At 44.6% G+C, this 24,636-nt stretch overlaps 1 protein-coding gene across 3 annotated transcripts in view; it reads right to left on the reverse strand.

Annotated features, from left to right (window-relative positions):
- RPRD1B (regulation of nuclear pre-mRNA domain containing 1B) overlaps positions 1–24,636 on the reverse strand; it is a 55,965-nt gene that overhangs the window by 15,975 nt on the left and 15,354 nt on the right. For 2 of the 3 annotated variants that reach the window (XM_058679556.1, XM_058679558.1), the window contains exons 4-6: positions 17,786–17,898; positions 14,103–14,229; positions 7,165–7,340 (exon numbers count right to left, since the gene is read on the reverse strand). In XM_058679556.1, the coding sequence (XP_058535539.1) occupies positions 7,165–7,340; positions 14,103–14,229; positions 17,786–17,898 (416 nt within the window). The remainder of the gene's footprint in view (positions 1–7,164; positions 7,341–14,102; positions 14,230–17,785; positions 17,899–24,636) is intronic. The other variant, XM_058679557.1, reaches the window with a different exon arrangement.

Genomic DNA, 24,636 nt, shown 5'->3' on the forward strand with positions numbered 1-24,636 from the left:
TGGCAGACAGACACATAGACTGATACAATAGAGCTGCATCCAAAAATCACCCCCCACAGAGGCAACACAGTTTCTGACAAAGGCATCAAGCTTTCATGGGGCGGGGGTAGGGGGTGGGCAGAAAACAGTTTCTAACAAATGATTTCTGGGTCAAATCAGTTCTAACACATACAAAAGGATTAAGCATTCTTGACAAGGTTAAATAGTTAAATCCACTATGTGCAACGCAGCATCCCAGGTGTGCGCTGGTTCAAGTGCTAGCTTCTCTACGCCAGATGCAGAGTCTTGGTAACACCTGGGGCTGTGGCCCTTGCCACCCATGCAGAAGACACAATGAATCTCCTAGCTCCTAACTATGGCCTTGTCCAACGCTGGTCACTGCAGCCATCTGGAGACTGAACAAGCAGATGGAAGATTCTTCTATCTCACTCACTGTATCACTGACTCACAAAAGAACTAAATCAATCTTAAAAAAAAAAAAAAAAGGGGGAATGAAGTGTTGTCACTCCATATTCTATGCAAAAACCAACTCAAAATGGTTCCGCAACCTGGGTATAAAAGCTAAGGGTATAAAACTGGTAAAGGAAAATAAAGGGCTATACCTTCATGACCTGAGATTTAGCAATGAATTTTCAGATATGACCCTAAAAGCCATAAGCAACAAAAACAATAACGTGTAATTTATCAAAATATAAACATCTGTGCTTCAAAGGACACAAAGTGAAAAGGAAAACTCTGCACATTACAAATGTACTAAAGACATAGTATCCAGAACATACAAAAATTCCCACAACTCAACAAAAACAAAAGGGTACAACTCGGTTGAAAGCTGGGTGAAGTCTTTCAATAGGCCCTTTTCTAGAGAAGACATAGAAATGGCCAACAAGCACATGCAACAATGTTCAACATCAAAAGTAGTTGGGGAAATGCAAATAAAAACCACAATCAGATATCACTTTGTATCCACTAGACTAACTGGCTAGAATAAAAAAGCAGATAATAAGGAAGTTAATGACAACTGCTGGTAAGGACGTAAAATAACGCAGCTGCTGTGCAATACTGGTGCTTCCTTAACAACTGAACCAGACCTGTCAGGTGAGCCAGCGCTTTCACTGCTAGAAAGACACACATTCCCACATAGCAAGAGCCATGACAGCACGCATTCACATAAAAGGCTGTCCCCAAGCTTTCACAGCAGCCTTATTCCTAACAACCAGAAGACAAGACCAATCCCATGTCTAACAGATAATTAATATATACAAACTGTGGTATAGCCACACAATGGGCTACCTATGTAACTTCACTGGTGGTGGTTGTAAAATGCTGTGAATGTACTAAATGCCACTCAAATACTTTCAAATGGTTAATTTTAGTAACTTTGTGTGTGCACCAGGAGGCCAGTGTATCACACCCAGGTTGCACTGTTTTCAATTGTGTATCACCTACAAATATGATCTTAATGGAAAGAACTACCATGTTAAGCAGAACTGTGGGTTCCTGTCCCTTTTTTTTTTTTAAGATTTATTTTTATTGGAAAATTGGATATACAGAAAAACGGAGAGACAAAGAAGAAGGTCTTCCATCTGCTGATTTACTCCTCAAGTGGCTGCTACGGCCGGAGCTGCTCCAATCCCAAGTCAGGAGCCTGCAGTCTCTTCCAGGTCTCCCATGTGGGTGCAGGGTCCCAAAGCTTTGGGCTGTCCTCTACTGCTTTCCCAGGGAGCTGGATGGGAAGCAGGGCAACTGGACACGAACTGGTACCCATATGGAATCCTGGCACATTCAAGGCGAGGACTTTAGCCACTAGGTTACCGTGCCGGGCCCCCTTTCTTTTAATGCTTATACAAACAGGTCAGCCTCTAGGACAGCTCGCCTCTCTGATCCAACAGAGTATCTCACCAAAACATGGAAAGAACAGCAGGTGGAACATTGCAACAGGCCAAAACTCTCCACAAAACAGCTAAGGCTATGGACATACTGAAACAGACAGCAGGGGAGTAAGGGAAGTGGTATCTCACCTTGGGCAACAAACCCAAAACCATTCCAGAACAATGAGACTATTCAAATAACACTCCCAGGACATTCTTCCACCATGCATTCCTGGGATGACGGACATCAGGGGACCATCTCTGTCTGCTAGCGCTGCTGTGATCTGGCAGCCAGGAGCAGCAGCACAACATTCCGCTCCAGCCATGGCGGTCAAAAGAGGGAGGGCAAGGTCTTCTCCTTTCCCCACCCCGTCTGTTCCTATCCCACCCAGACAACATGCATGGGTCTGCAATCACCTCATCTACGTAACAAACATAAAAAAAAAAAAAAAAACTCCTTAAAATAGGTAGGTCTCTCTCACACACACAAACACACAATAACTTACTCAAACTGATTAGAAATTCTGTCTAACGCACTGATGCCTACAGCTTGTCAGCTTGTAGCAGTCACCTGGGAAGTAGTCTCTCCTGTGAACAAGAAACATCCCCTTGCTCCAGGAAGTGACAACTGGAGACTCTTCTGGTACCATTTTGGCCTCACCTTTTTTTTTTTTTTTAATTTTATTTTTATTACAAAGTCAGATATACTGAGAGATGAGAGATAGAGAGGAAGTGGAGCTGCCGGGATTAGAACCAGCAGTCATATGGGATTAAGGCGACGACCTTAGCTACTAGGTCACGCTGCCCTTGGCCTCACCTTTGTTGACAGCCTCCAGCCTCTGACCTCACCCTGGGGTGCTATCTGTGCTTCCTCACACAGGCTGCCTTCTCCAACCCTCGGTTTTCTCACTTTCATAAGAAAAGCATTGGGTCTGGCGGCGTGGCCTAGCGGCTAAAGTCCTCGCCTTGAATGTGCCGGGATCCCGTATGGGCACCAGTTCTAATCCCGGCAGCTCCACTTCCCATCCAGCTCCCTGCTTGTGGCCTGGGAGGGCAGTTGAGGACGGCCCAATGCACTGGGACACTGCACCCGCATGGGAGACCCGGAAGAGGTTCCTGGTTCCTGGCTTCGGATTGGCGCGCACCGGCTGTTGCAGCTCACTTGGGGAGTAAATCATCGGACGGAGGATCTTCCTCTCTGTCTCTCCTCCTCTCTGTATATCTGACTTTGTAATAAAACTAAAATCTTTAAAAAAAAAAAAAAAGCACTACAGATTTTCAATGGCATCCCTTCTGGAAATTAAAGGAAAGGTGGTAGGCCAATGCAAACTGGGACAGCACAGAAATAGACAGTGGGTGAAAAACATCATTATCTTACAATGAACCATGATTCTACTAAAAGGAAAAGTAGCAGAAAGGAGAAAACGAAAGAGTTTCTATCAGTCACCTCCCTACCAACACTCATGCACCTCAAACCACTTGAAATGTAACCTCATAGGCAAAGGCTGACTTAAGTGGAGAATGTCAGTGACAGATTAAACTTCAACTGAGGTACAAATACACAGGCCAGCAGCAGAGTCTGCAGAGACCACAAGCACCGCAGAAGGCGCAGGCAGCAGCTGCCCATGCTGTGGTAGTTCTGTTTCAACGGAGACACAGTGAGCTACAACATGCCCCTTACTTACAACACTGCTCACATCCTCACTTGCTGCTCAGTCCCGGGGTGCCCAGACTCCCTGGGGAGGGCATCGCATGCTGCATCTACTGCCCAGCCGCTTGCTCTGCTGACCCCCAAGGAAGGAGCAGTTCCATGAGGCATGCACAGTCGATGGGTTCTCCTGCCCTGCAGTGGTCTCGGGAACCTCTTTCCAATAGCCTCTGCCTTCTAGTCTTCACACACTTATCTGGGCCAGTCGGGCTGCTCCCCAGGCTGCCAATTCCCAATTGCCTGACAGGAAGTTTGGGTTTACCTCAAACCACAGTAAGAACGGCCAGATAGGCCCCTAAAACTACATGACAAAGTCAGTTCAATTTTATGCCCTCCTATGCCAATTATACCAGAATACATTTTTCTTAATATATAATTTCCTTTCACGAACTCTAACTCCCCCACTCCAACATCCTAGTCCCTGAACCAATACAAAACTTCCATCCCCAAGTATAGAAGCCACCAAGGAACCTAAAACTAACACGATACCCAGAAAAGATAAAATTCTCAAGGAAAAAACCCAAACACTTCCATGCTGGTATTCTAGTACAGTAGGTTAAGTTGCTGCCTGAGATACTGGGATCCTGTATGAGCGCGGGTTTGAGCCCTGGTTACTGCACTTCTGATCCAGCTCCTTCACGAGCCTAAGCAAACAGCAGAAGGTGGTCAAAGAGGCCCAGCCCCTGACACCCATGTGGGAGGCTCAGGTGGAGTTCCAGGCTCCTGGCTTCAGCCTGACCATTTGGGAAGTAAACCAGTGCATGGAAAAATGTATCTTTTTCTGTTTCTCCCTCTAACTCTATTTCCTAAGTAACTAAAAATTAAAAAAGATGCCTGACACATAAAGATATAAACTTGCGGGCCCGGCGGCGTGGCCTGGCGACTTGAAGTCCTCACCTTGAGGGCCCTGGGATCCCATATGGGCGCCGGTTCTAATCCTGGCAGCTCCACTTCCCATCCAGCTCCCTGCTTGTGGCCTGGGAGGGCAGTTGAGGATGGCCCAATGCATTGGGACACTGCACCCGCGTGGGAGACCCGGAGGAGGTTCCGGGTTCCTGGCATCGGATCGGCGTGCACCGGCCCGTTGCGGCTCACTTGGGGAGTGGGTCATCGGATGGAGGATCTTCCTCTCTGTCTCTCCTCCTCTCTGTATATCTGGCTGTGGTGAAATGAATAAATCTTTAAAAAAAAAAAGAGATATAAACTTGCAAAAGCCTAAGTGTTAACAAATTACAGCTCTGGGAAGAAAAACAAAAGCCCAAGTAAATACGCACATTTCCAAACAATGTATGAAGTTACAACATTTATACACTGAAGCCAACAAAAGCTTTAAATAGGATTTCATTAACATACCGACTTGGCAATTTTAAAACAAGAACTGTGTTATAAAACAAATGTTAAAAAGATAGGTACAGCTTATGTCATACCAGCAAGAGACTTTTGAAGGATTTGGAAGGATTCACTGTATTAATACATTTTTCATGAGACACATGTTTACCAAGCCTCGCCCTCCTCCTTCTTTTTTTAAAGATTTATTTATTGAATTGAACGAGAGTTTTGCTGATTTATTCCCCCAAAGTATGCAAGAACAAGGGCAGGGCCAGGATGAAATCAGTTTTATCTGGGTCTCCAACATGTACCTGGCCATCTTCTACTGTTTTCCCAGGTGCAGCTTCAGGGAGCTGAACCAGAAGTGGGACAGCCAGGACTTGAACTGGTGCTCATATGGGTTGCTGAGGGTTGCAAGCCATGGCTTAATCCACTGTGCCACAGAGCCAGCCCCTTATTAAGTTTTACCATCAACATAGCGATGTGATACAGACCAATTTACTTTAAGATCTAAGAGGAAATCTGAGCTTCTGGTGGGAAGATTTACATTTTTAGAAAGCATGGATAAATAACCATATCTCAGCACGCTGTGTCTACTTTGCTTGTTTATATGCACTAATTTTTCATGAAAAAAAAAAAAAAGGTTCTGCTCAAGCAGCTGGGAAACACGGTTTGGGACAGGAACCTTTACTTCAGACTCCACCTGTCTCAGTACTCGGGTCTTCCTGCTCTGCTTCTGCATGGAAACCCAGGGCTAACCACTGCACGAACTGAGTTGAGGAAAGCAAGCTGTAACATCACAAGACAGATTCAACCTCAGAACCAGTCCTCTGACTAGCAACCCTGGTGGCAATCACCCATTCACTGGCTGCACCGAAACCAGACTGGTTTCCAAAAAGCATAGGGGGGGGTGCAACTGTGGGGAAGGCAAACAAACTGAAGTGCTAACTGGCTCTACCAACCCAATCTTCTTCAAGATTCTGTCCTATACTATAGCAAGCCATGTTCTACCCAACAGCAGCTGCTCAAGATAATCAACGTCTGACAGATCAGAGAAAGCCCTTAATGTGTCGCCAAGAGGCAGCTCAACAGATGGCATGGTGACTTACAACCAGAATCATTAATTACACTCTCTGATTAGTCCGGGGGCACAGGACTGAAAACGCTTCCTCAGTGAAAGATGGGCATTTCGGGTAAATGGCCGTCTGGTAACGCCTATGAAACTCCCTTCGGGAATTCTGGTCAGTGCTGATTTCTAACTCCAAGCCATTCTATTTTTACAGCCATTTCCCATCTCCCCCAGTCAGGGTGGCTCAGAATACCAAGTTCCTATCACCACTCATTACAGCCTGTAATCACTGCAGGTACAGATATGGTAAGGAGGCCATCACTCATTCCCCTCCCAGTCAGCTGACTGCGCTGAAAGGAAATGGAGCAATCACAGCATGTGGTCAGCCCAGTGTTCCTTCCCACTGTGCCAGACAATGAGTTTCCCTAAGTGTGGGCATAAGGAGCTTCCCCTCCCCCCTACCTACTTAGCATGGACCTAAGGGGTGATTCTTCCTATTCTGTGACTCATTCTCCAGTTCAGAACCTTCTCCTTCATAAAACCAGTGGTTACAATCCTAAATCTTTTCCAAAAAAACAGGAAGGAAACAAAGCAGGGTGGCGTTGGGACCAGCAAGAACATTCAAATGTCCACACTGCTGCTTTCCTATTCCAAGAGGAGTAAGCACGGTGTTAAACCACCTTGTACCTAATTAAGACGCCACACAGGTACACAGCAAGAACATGCTCCTGAACTCCTTCTCCAAGGTCACTTGAACCAAGGCCTCCCACCACCAGCCAGGACGCAGGGAGCCGAGAGGCAGGTGACTTGCCGGTCTCCGGTTGGACACAAGTCAGAAACGAACCTCGACACAACTCAAAGAAATTTTGAAGGATTTCACAAATATCATCAAATAAGCATTCTTTACGTTTGCTGTCTACCTGTTCCTTTTGTACCACAATGTACTCCTTTTTTTTTTTTAAGAGAAGTCAAACTAAGGCAATATTGATTTTAAAAGCTGTAGAATTTGTTGCTTGTTTTCTACAATCCCATTTAGTCTTTCCTGGACATATAAGAACACTTCAATTTTAAAACAGGCTGAAATCTTCATTTTTAAAGGATAAAAATTCCAATAATTAAGGCAAAGTTAGTATCCTAACATGAGTGACAAAGAAGAGGAACTTGGGCAGTCTGCTTTGCAATGTACTCACTTCTAGCTTCTTCTCCTTTTCTGACAAAACATCCTTCTGATTCTGGGTGTACTCCACCAGCATCCGAGCCAGCTGGCGCCGGTCCTCCAGTTCTGCTGCCAGACGACCGTTATATTCGGCTAGTAACAGACATGCTTCATCTACGGTTTTTGAGAGACGTTCAGCTGCTTCTTTGTCTAAGTATAAATGAAACCAAAAAATAGACAATTAAGCAACTCACAAAAGGCATGATTGCAAACATTCTAAGGGGAGGGGGTTGGGATAGAGCCGACAGTTTCTCTCCCAATGTACCAGTCTGCAAATATGCCAGAATCTGCGGATAAGCAATGAGTTAGCAGATCAAGAAACCCAAAGACATTTACTCTGTCAACAAGACAGGACATGGAGTGAGGCAACTGCACAGCGAAGGGAGTCCAGCTCTGCTCTTTAATGCCCATTTCTGCCAAAACTCCATAAACAGAGAATTTAGAGTTACCTATGAAAGAGGTTTTCCTTGCCTCTGAGAAGTTTCAGTGCTTTCAATAGCAATGCTTTTATATTCTTTTGAAATAAAAAAGGCAAGCACTTAATTCTTAGGGTGCAGAAACTAAAATATAGAACCACATGACTGGTTTGACAGGTGGCCGGGGAGAGCTCACACTCAAACCCGGGTCTCTCAAACACAGCTATCGTCCACCCCTTCCTCCCTTCCTTGTTTGAATTCAGCAAAGTATAGCAGCTGATGTAGACAGGCATTTTCAAATGCTATTAAATATGACCCACACACAGAAACATGCCTTGTTTAAAACTTAAAAAGTGCATAAAATAAAATCATTACTATGGTATAAAGTGGGTTTTTTTTTTCTTTCTTCATAGAAAGGTTGGTCATTATCTTACCAGCCAAGTTCATGTCTAACAGGTTGCAACTCATGCTTCTGGGGAAAAGCCTGCTGTGAAATATAAGAACGGTATTCTTGGAAAGAAGTGGTAAGCAAAGGTTCAACATCAGGAAATAAGAAAAACCAAAAGGGTAATCTAAGGGGTGAACATTCAGTCTATCAGTTAAGATGCTACTTGCGACACCAGCATCAGGTAGCAGAACGTCTGGGCTTGAGTTTTGACTCTGCTCCAATTCCAGCTTCTTGCTAATATGTACCCCGGGAAGCAGCATGTAAGCTCCAGTTCAAGTGCCTGAGTCCCTGATGTCCACACTGGAGAACTGGGTTTAATTTTTAGTTCTTAGCTTGGAATTACCACAGGCCTGGCTGTTGTGGACATTTGGAGAGTGAACCAGTGGATACAAGATCTATACAATAAACAAAAAACTTTTTCAAAAATTGCATTTATTATAAAGAACTGGCATAATTAATTGCATGTGGGTAGTAGTGAGATTAAACTGAAATCTCATTTTAAACAAATCTTTAGAGATCAAAACGGGCTGGTTGGGGCCAGCATGGTGGCATAGCCACCTGATATTCCCCACCTGCGCCACTGGCATGCCATGTGGGTTCTGCTTCAGGTCTCAGCTGCTTCATTTCTGATCCAGCAGACTTGCTTTTGGCCTGGAAGCAGTAGAGGATGGCTCAAGTCTTTGGGCCCCTGCACCCATGTGGGAGACCCTGTAAAACCACATGGCTCCCGGTTTTGGAGCAGCCCAGGCCTGGATGCTGCAGCCATCTGGGGTGTGAACCAGCAGATGGAACATCTGTCTCTCCTGCTCTCTCTGCAGCTCTTAAGACATTGTAGCCTGGCGGGTGGAGCTGCTGCCTGCAATACTATTCCCAGAAACTCACACGGGTATGGGTTCAAGTCCCACCTGTTCCACTTCTGACCCAGCTCCTTGCTGGTGGCCTAGGAAAAGTTGCAGAAGATGGCCCAAGTGCTTGAGCCTCTGCCACTCATACGAAGACCCTGATAAAGTTCCTGGCTTCACCCAGGCCCAACCCTGGCCATTGTGGCCATCTGGGGAGTGAACCAACCAGCAGATAGAAGGCCACCTCTCTGATTTTCAAATAAAGAAATAAATCCTAAAAAAAAAAGAAAAAAGAAAAGAAAGAAAAACCAATTGGTGGTTGGTGGGTGCTCAGGAATCCTCAGCACCACAGGCAGCAGCAGCTCTGAGGAGCAACACAGGTGGGTGAGTTACCTACCTCTGCCGCTTGTTACCAGCACAGGTCAACCGAGGCGACAGCTCATGGCATTTTTCTTGGTAAACGGGATTTAAGAATCCCCAATGCAGTGTCTCTGACAGACATTAGTCTGGCTTTAGACCTCACAATGTGAATACTGGGAGACAAACTGGTACGATGCCCAGTATTAGACACTTCTACCCTCTTAGGACAGGGCCCACAGGAAAGCAAGAATGTTAGCCATAATGGGCAGCCAAGCCTACACTTTCACACTGGTGCCATAGTCTGAGCAAACTTGGTTTTGGCTTTGTCATCACATCATTTTTTTAATGGTTAATTTATGAAGATATTTTTGCCAGTGGCCGAAAAAAAAAAAAAACCCACACAAATTTTTAAGATTAGAAAAAATTTTCACCCTCAAGTGCTTGTACAAAAGAGATAATTTATTTACATCAATAATTACAACCTGGAAAAATAACGTGTAATAGCTTAATTAGCTATCCAAGACAACACAGTGAAATCTCAGAAGCAGGAGGCTGACTTCAGGAGACTTGGCTGTGACTGCCCTCAGGTGCTCTGCCCTCCCCCAAGCAGGTAAGTGGCTGCAGGCCTTTTGCTGCCAGCCCCCTACTGTGCACAGGCCCCCTGCTCCCCAATGCTCACTCAAAGGCTCCACTTTGGCAGCACCCCTTGTGTTTCCCTGGGTCTCACCCACTTCCTGGAAAAATATCATCAGCACAAAGCACTCTGCAGCTTCCTCCCCACTTCCCCACCTCCCTCCTAAGACACTAAATCCACCGCACTTCCATACTTACCAGACCTCAACTCAAAGCCTTCCACTTAGCTTAACAAATACTTGAGCTCCTATTACAGGACAAATAAACTTTCTACCCTCCAGTTTACATTCCCAGGGAGGAAGACAGACAATACACAACACTATACTGATTCACCAGCTGACACAAACTCTACACAAAAGCAAGGTAGAGGAGAAAGAACAGGGCAGGTGGGAATCACAATTGTTACTAAGGTAGTCAGGGTGGGCTACACGGAGGTGGTGCATAAACAAGGGCTGAAGGAAATGAGAGAACAGGCCATGCAACAATCTGTAGACTTCCCAAGAAGAAAGAAGTTGAAAGGCTAACAGGGAGACACCAGCAGTGAGTAACAGAAGGACGTGAAAGCATTTCCCCAAGGCAATGGGGGAGATATGGAGGTCAGGAAGAAGCAACCTTGCATTCTAGGACTAGGCAAGAGTGGAGAACCTGGGGTGACTTAAAACAAGGGAAACAATGGCAGACTTCCGTTCCCAGGATCCCTTGGGTTACTGTGTTTCCTCAAAGAGGCCGTGGCAACAATCCCAGTGAAGATGGCTGGACTGGAACCAGCTTCAAAGACAGGGCTGCTGAGGAGCTATCAGGTGCTTTCTTTGCTCCTGACAACCAGGAATGAGAAGAAACCATTTATCACATGGGGAAGGCCCTGAGATAAATGAATTCTGGAGGGAAGATCCGAAGATCAGAAGTACAGTCAGGGCAGGTTCAGTGATACTGAGGAGGCTGGATGTGTGGGTTCCAAGTTCAAGGAGAAGGTCAACATTAAAAGATGCAAATTATGGAATCATCATCATAAAAAATGTTTAAAATTATGTACTGGATGAGACCAACTGTCAGTGAAACAAGCTTTGGAAGAAGGCCAGTGGCCAGCATGAAGAGCTCACAGAAGTGAACAAAGAGCAGGAAGCCTAAAAGGCAATGGTGCCTGAGAAGCCAGCAGGAATGTAGTGGGAACTGCTGCAACAAACCACCGCAAAGCCAGTGGCTGAAAACCTGCAGCCTGTATCCCTGTACTACCCTGGCACCTCCCCAAGCACGTCTCTGCTTCAGCACCAAAATCTCCTCCTCCTTGTCTTTCCCTTTGCCCACCTCTTACAAGGACCCTGTGGTTACAGAAGTGCCCCCTCTAGACAACCTGAGAGAATGTCGTCATCTCCACATGCTTAACTTACTCCATTTGTGAAATTCCTCCTGACACAGAGACACAGACCCCAGGGACTGGGACAAGGCCATGAAGGAGAGGCGAGGCAATATTTTGTCTTCCAGGCTGAGGGAGGAAGTATCTTAAGGAAGAGGAAAGAAATGAGGTTGAGGGCAGAGAATTCCTGAATTTAACAGGGAACTCATTAGCAACTCTGAGAGCCGTTTGTGGTTTGGCTGCTGGGAGCAGGTTCCCGTTTTCCTTCCTCCCCACTGCAACCCCAAGTAGGAGAAAGAAAATTGCAAGCATCTGTCCCACCCACTTTCCCCCACGCCTTGACCCTCCCTACCCTAATCAGCAGTCCACGTGGCACACATCCTTATCAATTACTTCAACAACATCAAAGATAATTTTTTTTAAAGGAGAGAAGAGAAAGAACCAAAGTGGAAACAGAACCGAAAAATGATAGAGCAGCTACAGCAAGATAGGAGTTAAGAAAAAATTTCTCCTCCTGAGAAAATGGGAATTAGGCTTTTATTTTTGTAATACTATTCAGAATGACCTTTCCAGAGACAAAATGATGCCTCCAGTAAGCAGGACTGTCACCCACAAAGGAGACATGGCTGGAGCTCCTGGCTCTGGGCTCAGGCCTGACTCCACCCTGGCTGTTGCCAGCATCTGGGGAACAAAGTAGCAGATGGGGGTGTTCCCCTCTTCTAAGATGTAATGATGCAAGGTAAGAAGAAAAAAGAGAAAATAGCAGGTTCATTAGACAAAGAAGAAAAATTTAGCAAAGATGCAACTTTTTTCAGTCATACATCAGCTGCAGGGTACAGGGAAGGAACAGATGAAAAAGTGGATTTAAGAATGTGGGCTGCAACTGGGTGGGCAGAAGGGGAAATGAAGCTGTTTAATTAAAGGATACAGACTTTGCTTTACAAGATGAAAGGAATTCTAGAAACAGGTGGCACAACAAGGTAAAAGCTCTTCCCACCACTGAACAGTACATTCTGATGTCCTGTGTGCTTTACCATTGTATGTTAATGCACATTTTGCCAAAACTAAGAACCAAAAGGAAGTATTTAAAATACAGGCTAACTAAGACATTTAGAACAAAATGAGAGGTAAAAATATACCATAATGTTTATACAATTGGTGTTCAATTTTTTGCATTTATTGATTCTGATCGAAAGAATAAGGTTTATAGCAGTGGTGACTTGAGTTCCCTTGATAAGGATCCTGGCTCTGACACCTGGCAGCGGTTTCCGACCCCAGTGTCCTGTTGCTGTGGATCCTGGGAAGCCAGGGGGGTGGTAACTGGATTCCTCCCACCCACATGGAAAACTTGGTGGGGTTCCTAGCTTCTATTTCTGACCTGACTCAGGGTCACTGCAGGCATGTGGGGAGTGAACCAGCAGGAGGACAGCTTTCTCTTTCTCTGCCCATCTCTTGGCCTCTCAAGTGATTAACAGAAAAAAACAACTGACTTAAACGCTGGAAGAAAACGAGGGTTTGTGGTTAAAAGTTTGTAGCCCCACCCAGAAAGGGCTGTGCTATATTCTCCAACCAACCACTCTGGCTCCCAGGGCTTCCTATGTACTATTCCCCCAACTGGTGACACATGCTTCTCCCCCACAGCTCCTATGATTGCTTCCTGCGCCCAGTGTGACAACCTAGCAGCCAAATCTTCGCCTGGCAACCGCTGGGAACCCATATGGGTGCTGGTTCGTGTCCTGGCGGCTCCACTTCCCATCCAGCTCCCCATGGCCACTTGGGGAGCGAACCAGAGGAACAAAGAGCTTTCTGTCTGTCCTTCTCTCTGTAAATCTGTCTTTCCAATAAAAATAAATAAATTTAAAAAAAAAAAAAAAGATTGCTTCCTAAGTTTTGTGGTCTCTCTTTAGCAAAGGCTTCCCTGACCACCTCAGTCATCCTCTGCCCCCAAACTCCTGCTTCTTGGTACTTTAGCCCCGCAGGAATATGGTGGGGACACCACAGGAGCCTATGATAGAACAATCCTCACCTGTTTGCTGAATTAAATAAATACTTGCTGAGTAACCTTAATTTCTTGATGGATTTGGAAGAAGTCTGGGAAGCAGTCAAGTTGAGGGAACTGCAGGGAAAAAATCATGGCCTTCAGAAGAATGTAGAGTGAAAGGCCCAAGCTTGTGTCATGGGTGTTGCAGAAAAGGTTGGAATCCCAAGATTTAACACTCGTGTGACTGTGGGCAAGACACCCACATCTAGAGGCTTAGCCTCCTCTGATACAATGCAGATTTGCACCTGCAGTGAACTTCAAAGGTTATTATGACAGTAATCTGTAGCAGGCACAGGGCATCCTCCTATAATGGTTAGTACATGCTTCATTCTTTCCTTCCCATTTCCTATGTGGAAAACAGGAATTATGTCAACTGCCCTGTTTAATTAGGGGTTATCAGCATCAAAGAAAAAAATGACAAAACTAACAACACCTAAAATTTCTGACACCAAATCACGGTCAGGGGTTAACAGTGTATGGGGTGTATTAACCACTTGGTCTGCATCATAGATCAGTTTATCTCAGTGCGAGAGGGTTCTGAGCGTCCCTCCCACAACTTATTCTGTCTTAAGCAGACATTGGAGATTTTAGAGGGACATACCATGATTTCTGCAGTAGTTTTCAGAACTATCATGAAAACTGACTATTCCAGGAGCTTTTTTGTTCATCAAGTGAGTTACGTTTGCAAATCCCAAGGTAGCAGAGTCCCAACACATGCAGTCTACACTGAAGACCTAAGCCCATCCTATCATTTGCTGCTTTGTGAAAGGATAATAGAGATGTCTGTTTTTCCTGACATCCAAGCTCTACCTTCTCACCTGTTATTTTTTCCAATAAAGAAACATCTTGCACTTCCTGGGGCAGAGATGCAATCTTCTGTCGGACAGTAGCATCCCCTGACGCGGCATTTTCTAGATCTTGCAAAGCTTTGATGAGCTCCTCTGTCTGTGAAGTGGAAACACCAACATTATCCATTAAGACATATGTGACTTAAAGACAATTATCAGATGTTAAATAAGGCAAAGGCAACCTTCAAGAACATTCATTCTGGAGTTATTACTTTTTAATTGGTCTTGGGTCTTGGACCGCAGCATAGGAAATAAAGCTGCTGCCACTTGCAACTCCAGCATCCCAAATGGACGCTGGTTTGAGTCCTTGCTGTTCTACTTTCAATCTAGGTCCCTGATAATGGCTTGAGAAAAGCACAGGAAAATGACCCAAATGTTTGGGCCAGTCTTGCTCACATAAGAGACCTAGAAGAAGCTCCTGACTTCAGCTTTGCTCAGTACTGGGCCCAGCATGGCAGCCTATTGGTTAAAGTCTTCACCTTTCTTGTGCCGGGATTCCAAATGGGTGCCGCTGTGTATTCCAGCTGCTCCACTTCCCTCCCAGCTCCCTGCTTGTGGCCTGGGAAAGCAGTGGAAAATAGCACAAAACCTTGGGACCCTGCACCTGCATGGGAGACCCAGAAGAAGCTTCTGGCTTAGAATTAGCTCAGCTCTGGCCACTGCGCTACTTGGGGAGTGAATCAGTGAACAAAAGATCTTTCCCTCTGTCTCTCCTTCTCTCTGTAAATCTGACTTTGGATTAAAAATAAATTACAAAAAAAATGAATAAAAATAAAAATAAAAACAAACACCTGTTCTTGTGCCAAGGGCTAATACAGAATTCAGCAATGTGGATTCCAAAGGTATATGGATTCTATAAGACACTAATGAAATTCTGCATACATCATTTTTCAAAGCATTTTAAACAACACATTTTTGGTAATTTAAGAAAATGGAGTCAGCGCTAGCACCATGGCTAAGCCTCCACCCACAGCACAGGCATCACCTATGGGTACCAGTTTAAGAGTCTGCTGCTCCACTTCCAGAGCCAGTTCACTGCTTATGGCCTGGAAAAGTAGCAGAGGACAGCCCAAGTCGTTGGACCCCTCACTGATGTGGGAGACTGGAAGAAGCTCTGGCTCCTGGTTTTAGATCAGTTAAGCTCCAGCCACTGCAACCATTTGGGGAATGAGCCAATAGATGCAAGACCTCTTTGTGTTTCTCCTTTTCCCTGTAATTCTGCTCAAATAAAGATAAGATAAATCTTACAAAAAATAAAAAAATAATGTCAAGCATCAGTGTAGCAATCCAGCAGTAAACCATCTGTGACAATGGTGTATGAAGCTGTTACAGATGGTTATTTGGGTCACACACTGTATGAAGCTACTGGTTCTTTTTTTTTTTTTTTTTTAAAGATTTATTCATTTTATTACAGCCAGATACACAGAGAGGAGGAGAGACAGAGAGGAAGATCCTCCATCCGATGATTCACTCCCCAAGTGAGCCGCAACGGGCCGGTACGCGCCTATCCGAACCCAGGAACCTGGAACCTCCTCTGGGTCTCCCATGCGGGTGCAGTGTCCCAAAGCATTGGGCCGTCCTCAACTGCTTTCCCAGGCCACAAGCAGGGAGCTGGATGGGAAGTGGAGCTGCCAGGATTAGAACCGGCGCCCATATGGGATCCCAGGGCTTTCAAGGCGAGGACTTTAGCCGCTAGGCCACGCCGCCGGGCCCGAAGCTACTGGTTCTTGACTATTGTTGCCATCTGGGGAAAGAACCAACAAACAGAAGGCCTTCATCTCTAACTCTACCTTGCAAACAACTAAATCTTTAAATAAAAATGGAGCCTGGTTTATATTCCTTAATTTTAAATGAGGCATTATAATGATCTTTAGTATAGAACAACGGTATATATATATATATATATATATATATATATATATATTTATATTTATATTTATATATTTATATAGATATATATATAAATAAAAAAATCTGTGTTTGACAATGGTGTGTTATCTGAGTTCTCTTGGGCTTGCTTTACAAAACAAAAATCACTTCCAAAATTAAATGTGTTAAACTCATTAGACACAAATACAAAGGAGCAAAAATAAGAAAGCAAACCAAGACCACAAACACTGTGTATATCAAAAGGAGAAAACAGACCATGATGGTAGGTCAGGCAGGTCCCCGTGACCTGGGAGTAGCTGACTCTGCAGTCGCCGCTGGATTATCCTAAAGTCTGATCATCCAGACGGTGCTCTTCACTGCTTTTTAAACTCATGTGTATATGACCTCACTCCACAGTCATTTAATATCCACCTTAATTAATCATGTTAACAAAACACAAACTGGAACATTTCCTATTTATATACGCTTTAAATACACCTATGTATAACATCGTAAAGCTGTTTTAGGCAAACGAAGGGGCACTGTGAACCAATGAGAAGGGTGTAGGAACCAAAGTCAAACAGGCCTGGATTCAAATGGGCATGTTATTTCATCTGCTCCTCCAGCCTCACTTGTTCTGACTGTGAATATAGGAAATGAACCAACCAGAGGTCAGGAATTTACATAAAGGGTCAAATAATGCAAACAACTGGCTGAAGACCAATTTCTTTTTTTTTTTAAGATTTGTTTATTTTTGGGCCCGGCGGCGTGGCCTAGCAGCTAAAGTCCTCGCCTTGAAAGCCCCGGGATCCCATATGGGCGCCGGTTCTAATCCCGGCAGCTCCACTTCCCATCCAGCTCCCTGCTTGTGGCCTGGGAAAGCAGTAGAGGACAACCCAAAGCTTTGGGACCCTGCACCCACGTGGGAGACCCGGAAGAGGTTCCAGGCTCCTGGGTTCGGACAGGCGCGTACCGGCCCGTTGCGGCTCACTTGGGGAGTGAAACATCGGATGGAAGATCTTCCTCTCTGTCTCTCCTCCTCTCTGTATATCCGGCTTTCCAATAATAATAAAAAAAATCTTAAAAAAAAAAAAAAAAGATTTGTTTATTTTTATTACAAAGTCAGATATACAGAGAGGAGAGATAGAGAGGAAGATCTTCCGTCCACTGATTCACTCCCCAAGTGAGCGCAATGGCCAGTGCTGTGCCGATCCAAAGCCAGGAGCCAGGAACCTCCTCCAGGTCTCCCATGCAGGTGCAGGGTCCCAAAGCATTGGGCTGTCCTCGACTGCTTTCCCAGGCCACAAGCAGGGAGCTGCCGGGATTAGAACCGGAACCCATATGGGATCCCAGCACGTCCAAGGCGAAGACTTCAGCTGCTAGGCCACGCTGCCAGGCCCTGAAGACCAATTTCTTCACAGACTGTCCTTCCATAGTACGTGGTGCTCACCGATAAAACCATCACGCTAGTGGAGATAAGCCACGGCAGAACATTTGTGCATGTGTATGCAACGTTACTCTCTCACAAAAATCATTTTTTAAGAATATTTTTAATTTTTTGGAGTGAAAAAAATAGGTCCAACACTTTCATAAAATAAACCCATTGCAAGATCACGACACACAAGGACAAAGTGAAGCCTACTGGCTGGCTGACTTCACTGGGTGGGATCCTGCATTGGGGCAGGGTTGTGCCCTACGGTGAGTCCGTAACATTGGTTACTGGCGCCACCTTGTGACTGTAATCCTCAACCAGAGGTAGAAGCTCTTCTAAGGGTCAGACCTACCAGCAGGGGTCCAGCGGAAGGATCCTGGGGAGAGTAGCTTCCTGGGTAGTCATCATCCTCCTCCTCCTGTATCTGCTGAAAAGTCCGCTTCAGAGATTTCTTCTCTTCTGTTGCTAGGGGGAAGGAAACAGTAACCAATCTGAGTCACATACTCTGCACTGGGTTATGCACACACACAGTGGGCCACATGTAAAAACAGGGCAGAAGCAATCCAAGTTTCTAGAAATGGTTTAACAGTAATTTATATGCCAGTTATTTTAAACTGACTTATTGAAAAGAGTTAAAAGAAAGGCTGATGTCTTCTCAAACTGACTTTCCAGAAAATACTACCAAAAACATTCATCTGAAAGTGAAATGTGCAAACATCAAAAATTTCATTGCCTTTAAAATTTTTTTTAAAGCTTAACAGAAGTAAAATGGTAAGAAAACGTGCAAACGATGTAATAACAAAGCAAACCAATGTGTGTGAGGGTTTACAGAGAAAACACTGTATACAAATAAGATAGTTAATGCTTTCCAGGAATAATTTCAGAAAATAGGAGAAAGTCATCAATAATACTGTGTCAAAAATTCTATACATTCTTTAGACCGCACCTTTAGATGCTAAGCAAACCTAGATTTACTTTAAGATAAATAAACCCTAACTGAGAAATGTAACTAATATAACTCAGAGAAAATACTTAAAGCTACCATTTTAAAAATGAACCACTGTTGAGGTTGACAAGTTACATTAAAAAAAATCTGTACTAAGGGGCCAGCGTGGTGACGTGTCCAGGCTTCTCTGCATTCAGTACCACATGGCATCTCCCCTTTAAAGATGAGAACACGAAGGCCCAGGGAGATTAAACAGCTCATCCACACTCCTAATAGCTGTGCTCCTTCCTATGGACTCCAACTGTTTAGCAGCACAGAAGCATTCTCTAGGATGCTAGGCACGTAAGAACCTAGCAACACCTTTTGCTTCAACTTTTTCTTCTGGAACCAACCACGCAGCTCCTCTTCTCTATCTTACACACAAAGCGACCGAACCATGCTGGAAGCAAAGGCGATACCAACACCACACCTTTCATTTTTCTTAATGTTTTCTTTGTTACCTGGCGGTGGAGACCCCATCATTTAGAGATCTGCTACAACAACTATGTCAAGGACACCAGTTTGCCAACAACATTTCAAACTTCAGTTATCATGGCCTGTTAACTCGAGTACCTATAGGGAGTACAAATTACACTGCCACCTTTAGGCCTAATCAGTGAGCAACCACATCACATCTTCAGTCAGTGACTGCTCACCACACATCTCACTCAGCTCAGGCAGAAGAACGCTTAGTTGTGCTGCCTCCTTGTTTCACAGTGGTCAAATCAGGAATTGCAAAGACAACAAAAGACCAGCAAAGAAACAAAAACCAAATAAAGCTAAAGCTGGAGTTGAAACCTGTCACATAAATGGAGGGGAAACCTGTCACATAAAGGGGGGGAAAAAAAAAGAGAGAGAGAGACACAGCTATGGGATGCTGCCAGGGCCACCACTAGCACGTGCCGGATGAACTTGAACTTATCCTCACCAGTGCAGACAGGAGTGAAGATGAAGAGGATGCAAAGGTCCCGGAGGAAGCAGCACTGACCACAGCTGCATCCTAGAGCAGAGCTCTCACAGCACCGGAAGCACCAGCTGTGGGAGCTGATTCAAACTAGGAACAAGCGTCACCATCTGCAGAGGCGTAACAAAGAGCCTTGCACTGGGGCAGCTCTCACCTCTACCTTCCCCAGCACAGCACCCAGGTCGGAGTCCCAGCCCCCAGGACTGGGGTCCCTGCCACCCACAGAGGACACAGCCCTGATTAATTTCTCAGTTCCTCAGCACCTGGGAGATGAACCAGCAGGTGCAGGGCCAGTTCTTTCTCTCTCTACTATCAAATAAAATGAATTAAAATGAAAACAAACAAAAAAACCTGCTCTGTATCATTAATGACAGAAGCAACCTATCAAACTGAAATGCTTGTTGCACAGAAAACACACCGATTTTAATGTTTTTAATTTTACAAGTAACCATAAACTAAACAACTTAAGTTTTACTATCCAGGCCCAGTGCAACAGCCTAGTGGCTAAAGTCCTTACCTTGCACACACCAGGATCCCATATGGGTGCCAGTTCTAATCCTGGGGGCCCTGCTTCCATCCAGCTCCCTGCTTGCAGCCTGAGATAGCAGTCGAGGACAGCCCAAAGCTTTGGGACCCTACACCCATGTGGGAGACCCAGAAGAAGCCCCTGGCTCCTGGCTTCAGGTAGGTGCAGCTCAGGCTGTTGTGGTCACTTGAGGAGTAAATCATTGGAAAGACGATCTTCCTCTCTGTCTCTCCTCCTCTCTGCATATCTGACTTTGTAATAAAAAATAAATCTTTAAAAAGATAAGAAATAAATCTTAAAAAAATACTATAAGTTTTACTACCCTTTAACTTGGCAAAAAATGTTTAAAAGTCACTACACCATTTTCCTTTGCCGATGATTAAATCACTTTGCAGACTTTCAGCTTGTATGGACATTTTTACAGCCCTGCACTACAAAGTAAATAATTATATTTTCAAATGGAAAATCTATTAGTATATAATTTAACACGAACCACCTAACGATATTTCACACACAGCAGTTATCTCATTAATGCATAGTGTGTGATCTGACCCACAAAGGCATTTATCCCCAAAAGCATTAAAATGATAAAAAGTAGCTTAAAATATGAACACAGAATCAAAAATAAAATTTACATAACTTTACTTTCAAGAACCTAAAGAAGTGCTCAATCAGTAGTTGTTAAATACACTGAAGAAGGCAGAAAAAATAACTATTGCAAAGAAATAGTCACATACAGGAACAAAACTCACTCATTTCGGGACACTCGAGCATTGAGTTTTGGCGCTGCAATGGCCTTAGCTGGACCTGTCTTTGCTTTTCCCAACACACCTTCAGGAGAGCATCAAGCCCACAGACAGGGAGCTTAGCCTAGGTCTAACAAGCCAATGCGTTCTGCCTCCTAGTGGGAGTCCTTGGTACTGCTTTCTGCCACTCAGAGCCTTTCAAGATTCAAACCAAACTGATTTTAAAAAAAGACTTGACTTTTCTGTCCTTTACCACCCTGTTTCAAGGACTGCAGTGAGTGTGGTTAGCCATCACCATCCCATGTCTCCATTTTATTCCTGCAAACTGAAGACCTCTAAAAATGAATTAATATTTTTCCTACAGGGCTCCTCTTGCCCACACTCCCTACTTCCCTGTTGAAATTTTCTACTGGCACGATCTTCCAAGTACAAAGCTTTGGAGACCACCAAGATCTGCCATTTACGATGCAGGTCAAGACCACCGCCCCAATGGCCTCCCTGCCTTTAGCTGTCCCCTTTCCAATTTGGAATATATTATTAAAATAATCTTGCTACAGTTGAGTTTTTATTCCACCCATCTCTCTTCAAAGATCTGGGACGGCCTCTAATGATTCTCATTTTTCAGCTGGAAGCCAACTGGGAGCACCAGAAGTGCCATCCAGAGCATCCCAACTCCCACAAGCTAGGCTCTCCTCCAAAGTGCTCAGTCTTGCTACTTGGTGTGGCCACCGTCAAGCCTCCCTCTCTGATGAAAGTATTGAATAGCTTGTTCCTCCATATCCCCAGAGTACCTAGGAAAAGGGGATGAGGAGACAAGGGAAGAGGGGGCGAGCTGGAGTATACCTCCCAAAGGCATCACAATAACAGTTCTGAAAGGCAGCTAGGCCAACAAGGACCACCACTGCTCCAAACCTAACAATTATGACACATAGCAGTCATACAGCCATTGAAAAAAAGCTAGGAAATAAGCTAGTTTCTACCTCTAAATTCAGATAAGCTCAGCTTCTAGCCATGGTGCTTCTTTCCTCTCACCTGACTCGTGCAACCATTCTCCCTCTTAGAGACAGGATCGACACTACAGGTGGCCAACATTCTACTGTCCTCAGACGGTGCACCTTCTGTCTATCTTCCACCTGTCCCTCGATCTCCCCACCCAGGGCGGCTGGGCCTAGACCATCACATTCTCAACTATGACCTCCAGCCTTGCATAAAATCCAAGTTCACTTACAGAAACTAAGAATATTTGATATTCACACTAAGAGGGCAAATAAAAATCCTATGTTGGCCCACTGATAACACTTTCTGCATTATCCCAAGAAACGCTTGCAGCTCCACAAGGTATTCTATCTAACTGACAGCATACTGTACGGAGCGGATCTGAAGTTCAGAGAGGTCAGATACCATGTCTAAGATCACCCAGCTTTAGAAGTGACAGAAAATATCAAACTCTGAAAAGATGGAGTAATTGGATGACATGAAGGTCTGGGAAAACTGGGTAGCCTGCTCATAAATTCACTCCATCATCTGTCTATGGAAGCCATGTGTTTTCAGAAGAAAGTATGAATAAGAACACTGGTTTAATGCCACACAGATGAGTTTGAGTTCTCTACATACCAATATTTCTCCTTAGGCAGCATTACTATACCATTTAGCTGAACCCACTCTGCCCAGTGATGCTCCAAAATGAGCCAGACACCAAGGCAGCAGCAGTATCTGAACCTACAGGAACCTCATACAGCCCTGGTTCCTGGGGCCATCACTCCTTGTCTATAATTTTCTTGTTTCTAATTTGCACTATGAAAACAGTATCAAACTCATGGAATAGGTGTCAGCAAAAGCAGCCAATAATGCTGCTGTTATAGAACAGGTGTTCAAAAAATGCTAGCACCATTCTATTTAGTTTCATTGCATCGACCTTTTCTAAATCATTCCACAACCGAACTGATCCAATGTGAGTCAAGCAACACCTTGAGTGTTTCCAAGGACAGGCAACTTTGGAACACTGTTGGCTCTTGCAGCTGGGGAAGAAAACTGAAGAAATCTCCGGGTGTGAAAAGATTTCTAAGCTTGTACATTCTCCAAAGGTATAAGAACCCTCAAAGTTCCATGAGAAATTTCTATTTTAAAGGTAAATTGTAAAGTTTACTGAAGACAAAGAACTGTCCATGGATTCAGGCAGTCTGCTGAGACTAAAACACACATGGAACCTTTCATGTGCAATGTCACCTTTACAGTCGACGGAGTAATTGTCTCTAAGTCAGCATCATCCTCCACACAGAGGAGCACTGCCTCTGTTACTGTCCATATCTCAAAACCTCTGAAACCCAACAGGGCTCTCTCAATACTGCCATTGACTCCAGTTCCCCAGTCTGCTACCCAAGTGTGGAACGACTGCTTCCTCCTCTCCTGCCTTTCTACAGCATCTGGCACAGCTGCTGATTTAAAGCATGGCCAGCAAATGACCAAACTGAAATCCAGCGGTGGCCTCAAGAATCCATTTTTAACATTCTCCTACTTCACTAAAGGGGTTTTTAAAACTCAATACTGTTGGGGTCAATGTTGTGGTACAATAGATTAAGCTACCATCTGTTAATGTCAGCCAGGTTTGAGTCCTGGCTGTTTCTCTTTGTATCCAGTTCCCTGCTAATGCACCTGGGAAAACAGAAGAGAATAGCCCAAGTGCTTAAAAGTCCCAGAGGACGCTCCTTGGTTTGTTGTGGCCATTTGGGAAGTAAGCCGACAGAAAGAATCCCTTGCTCTCTGTCTTTCCCTTTTTCTAGAACTCTGTCTTTCAAATAAATAAATAAACCCCTGCTGGGCTTGGCAGCGTGGCCTAGTGGCTAAGGTCCTCGCCTTGGTCCCATATGGCTGCTGGTTCTAATCCCGGCAGCTCCACTTCCTCTCTATCTCTCCTCCTCTCAGTATATCTGACTTTGTAATTAAAATAAAATAAATCTTAAAAAAAAAAAAAAAAAAAAAAAAAATAAACCCCTGCTGTCTATCAACAGAACTAGGGTGAAGTAAAGGAAAGAATGCTGGGGGCTGGCATTAGCATGGTGGGTAAAGCCATCCTCTCTAAGCCTGGCATCTCACATGGGCCCTGGTTTGTCTTCCAGCTGCCCCACCTACGATCCAGCTCCCTGCTAATGCCTAGGGAAAAGCAAGGAAGACCCCATGTGGGGAATTCACCTGAAACTCTTGGTTCCAAGTGTTGGTCTAACCCAGTGCTGACGGCTGCTGAACCAGCTGGTGGGAAATACGTCTCTCCCCTCTCTCTAACCTCTACTTTCAAATAAATGGATATATGTATTTTTTTAAAAGTGTGGGGACAAAGTTAATTCTCTAAAGCTGTACAGAATACTTCCAAAGGATATAACCAGACATAAAATACGAAACAGCTTGCTTTTCCAAAATTACTACTCAAATGACCCTAAATTATTTTCTAGTAACTCCAACTAAAATGAAGACTTGCAATCTAAAAGCACTTGTGTCATTTTTAGAAAGCCTCTGACCTCTGGGTCCCAGAAAAGTTACCGTACCATAAAACGCATATAATCTGAGACCGGCGTTATGAGACAGTAAATTAAGCCACTGCTTGTGACACTGGTTACTCCTCCTCCCTGCTAATATACCTGGCGGAGCAATGGCCCAAGCGCCACCTACATGGGAGACCTGGATGCAATTCCAAGCTCCTAGCTTTGGTCTAGCTCCAGGCCCAGCTCTTACACCCTTTCGGGAAGTGAACCAGCAGATGAAAGCACTTGCTCTATACTTCTGCTTTTAAAGTAAACCTTTTAGAAAGTGAATTTTTATAAAATGCATTTAACTTTAGAAAAGTTATACGGTAACTTTGGAAAAGGTATACAGTAAAGGGTCGTTGAATGGCATTACAACATACACTATCCACAGCTCAGGTCAATAGCAAAGGCTTGTACCTAGTATTAGAGAAAAGGGACAGAATGTCTAGACATACCCTGACAGG

This window comes from Ochotona princeps, chromosome 22 (genome assembly GCF_030435755.1).
Source record: "Ochotona princeps isolate mOchPri1 chromosome 22, mOchPri1.hap1, whole genome shotgun sequence".
Taxonomy (NCBI): domain Eukaryota; kingdom Metazoa; phylum Chordata; class Mammalia; order Lagomorpha; family Ochotonidae; genus Ochotona; species Ochotona princeps.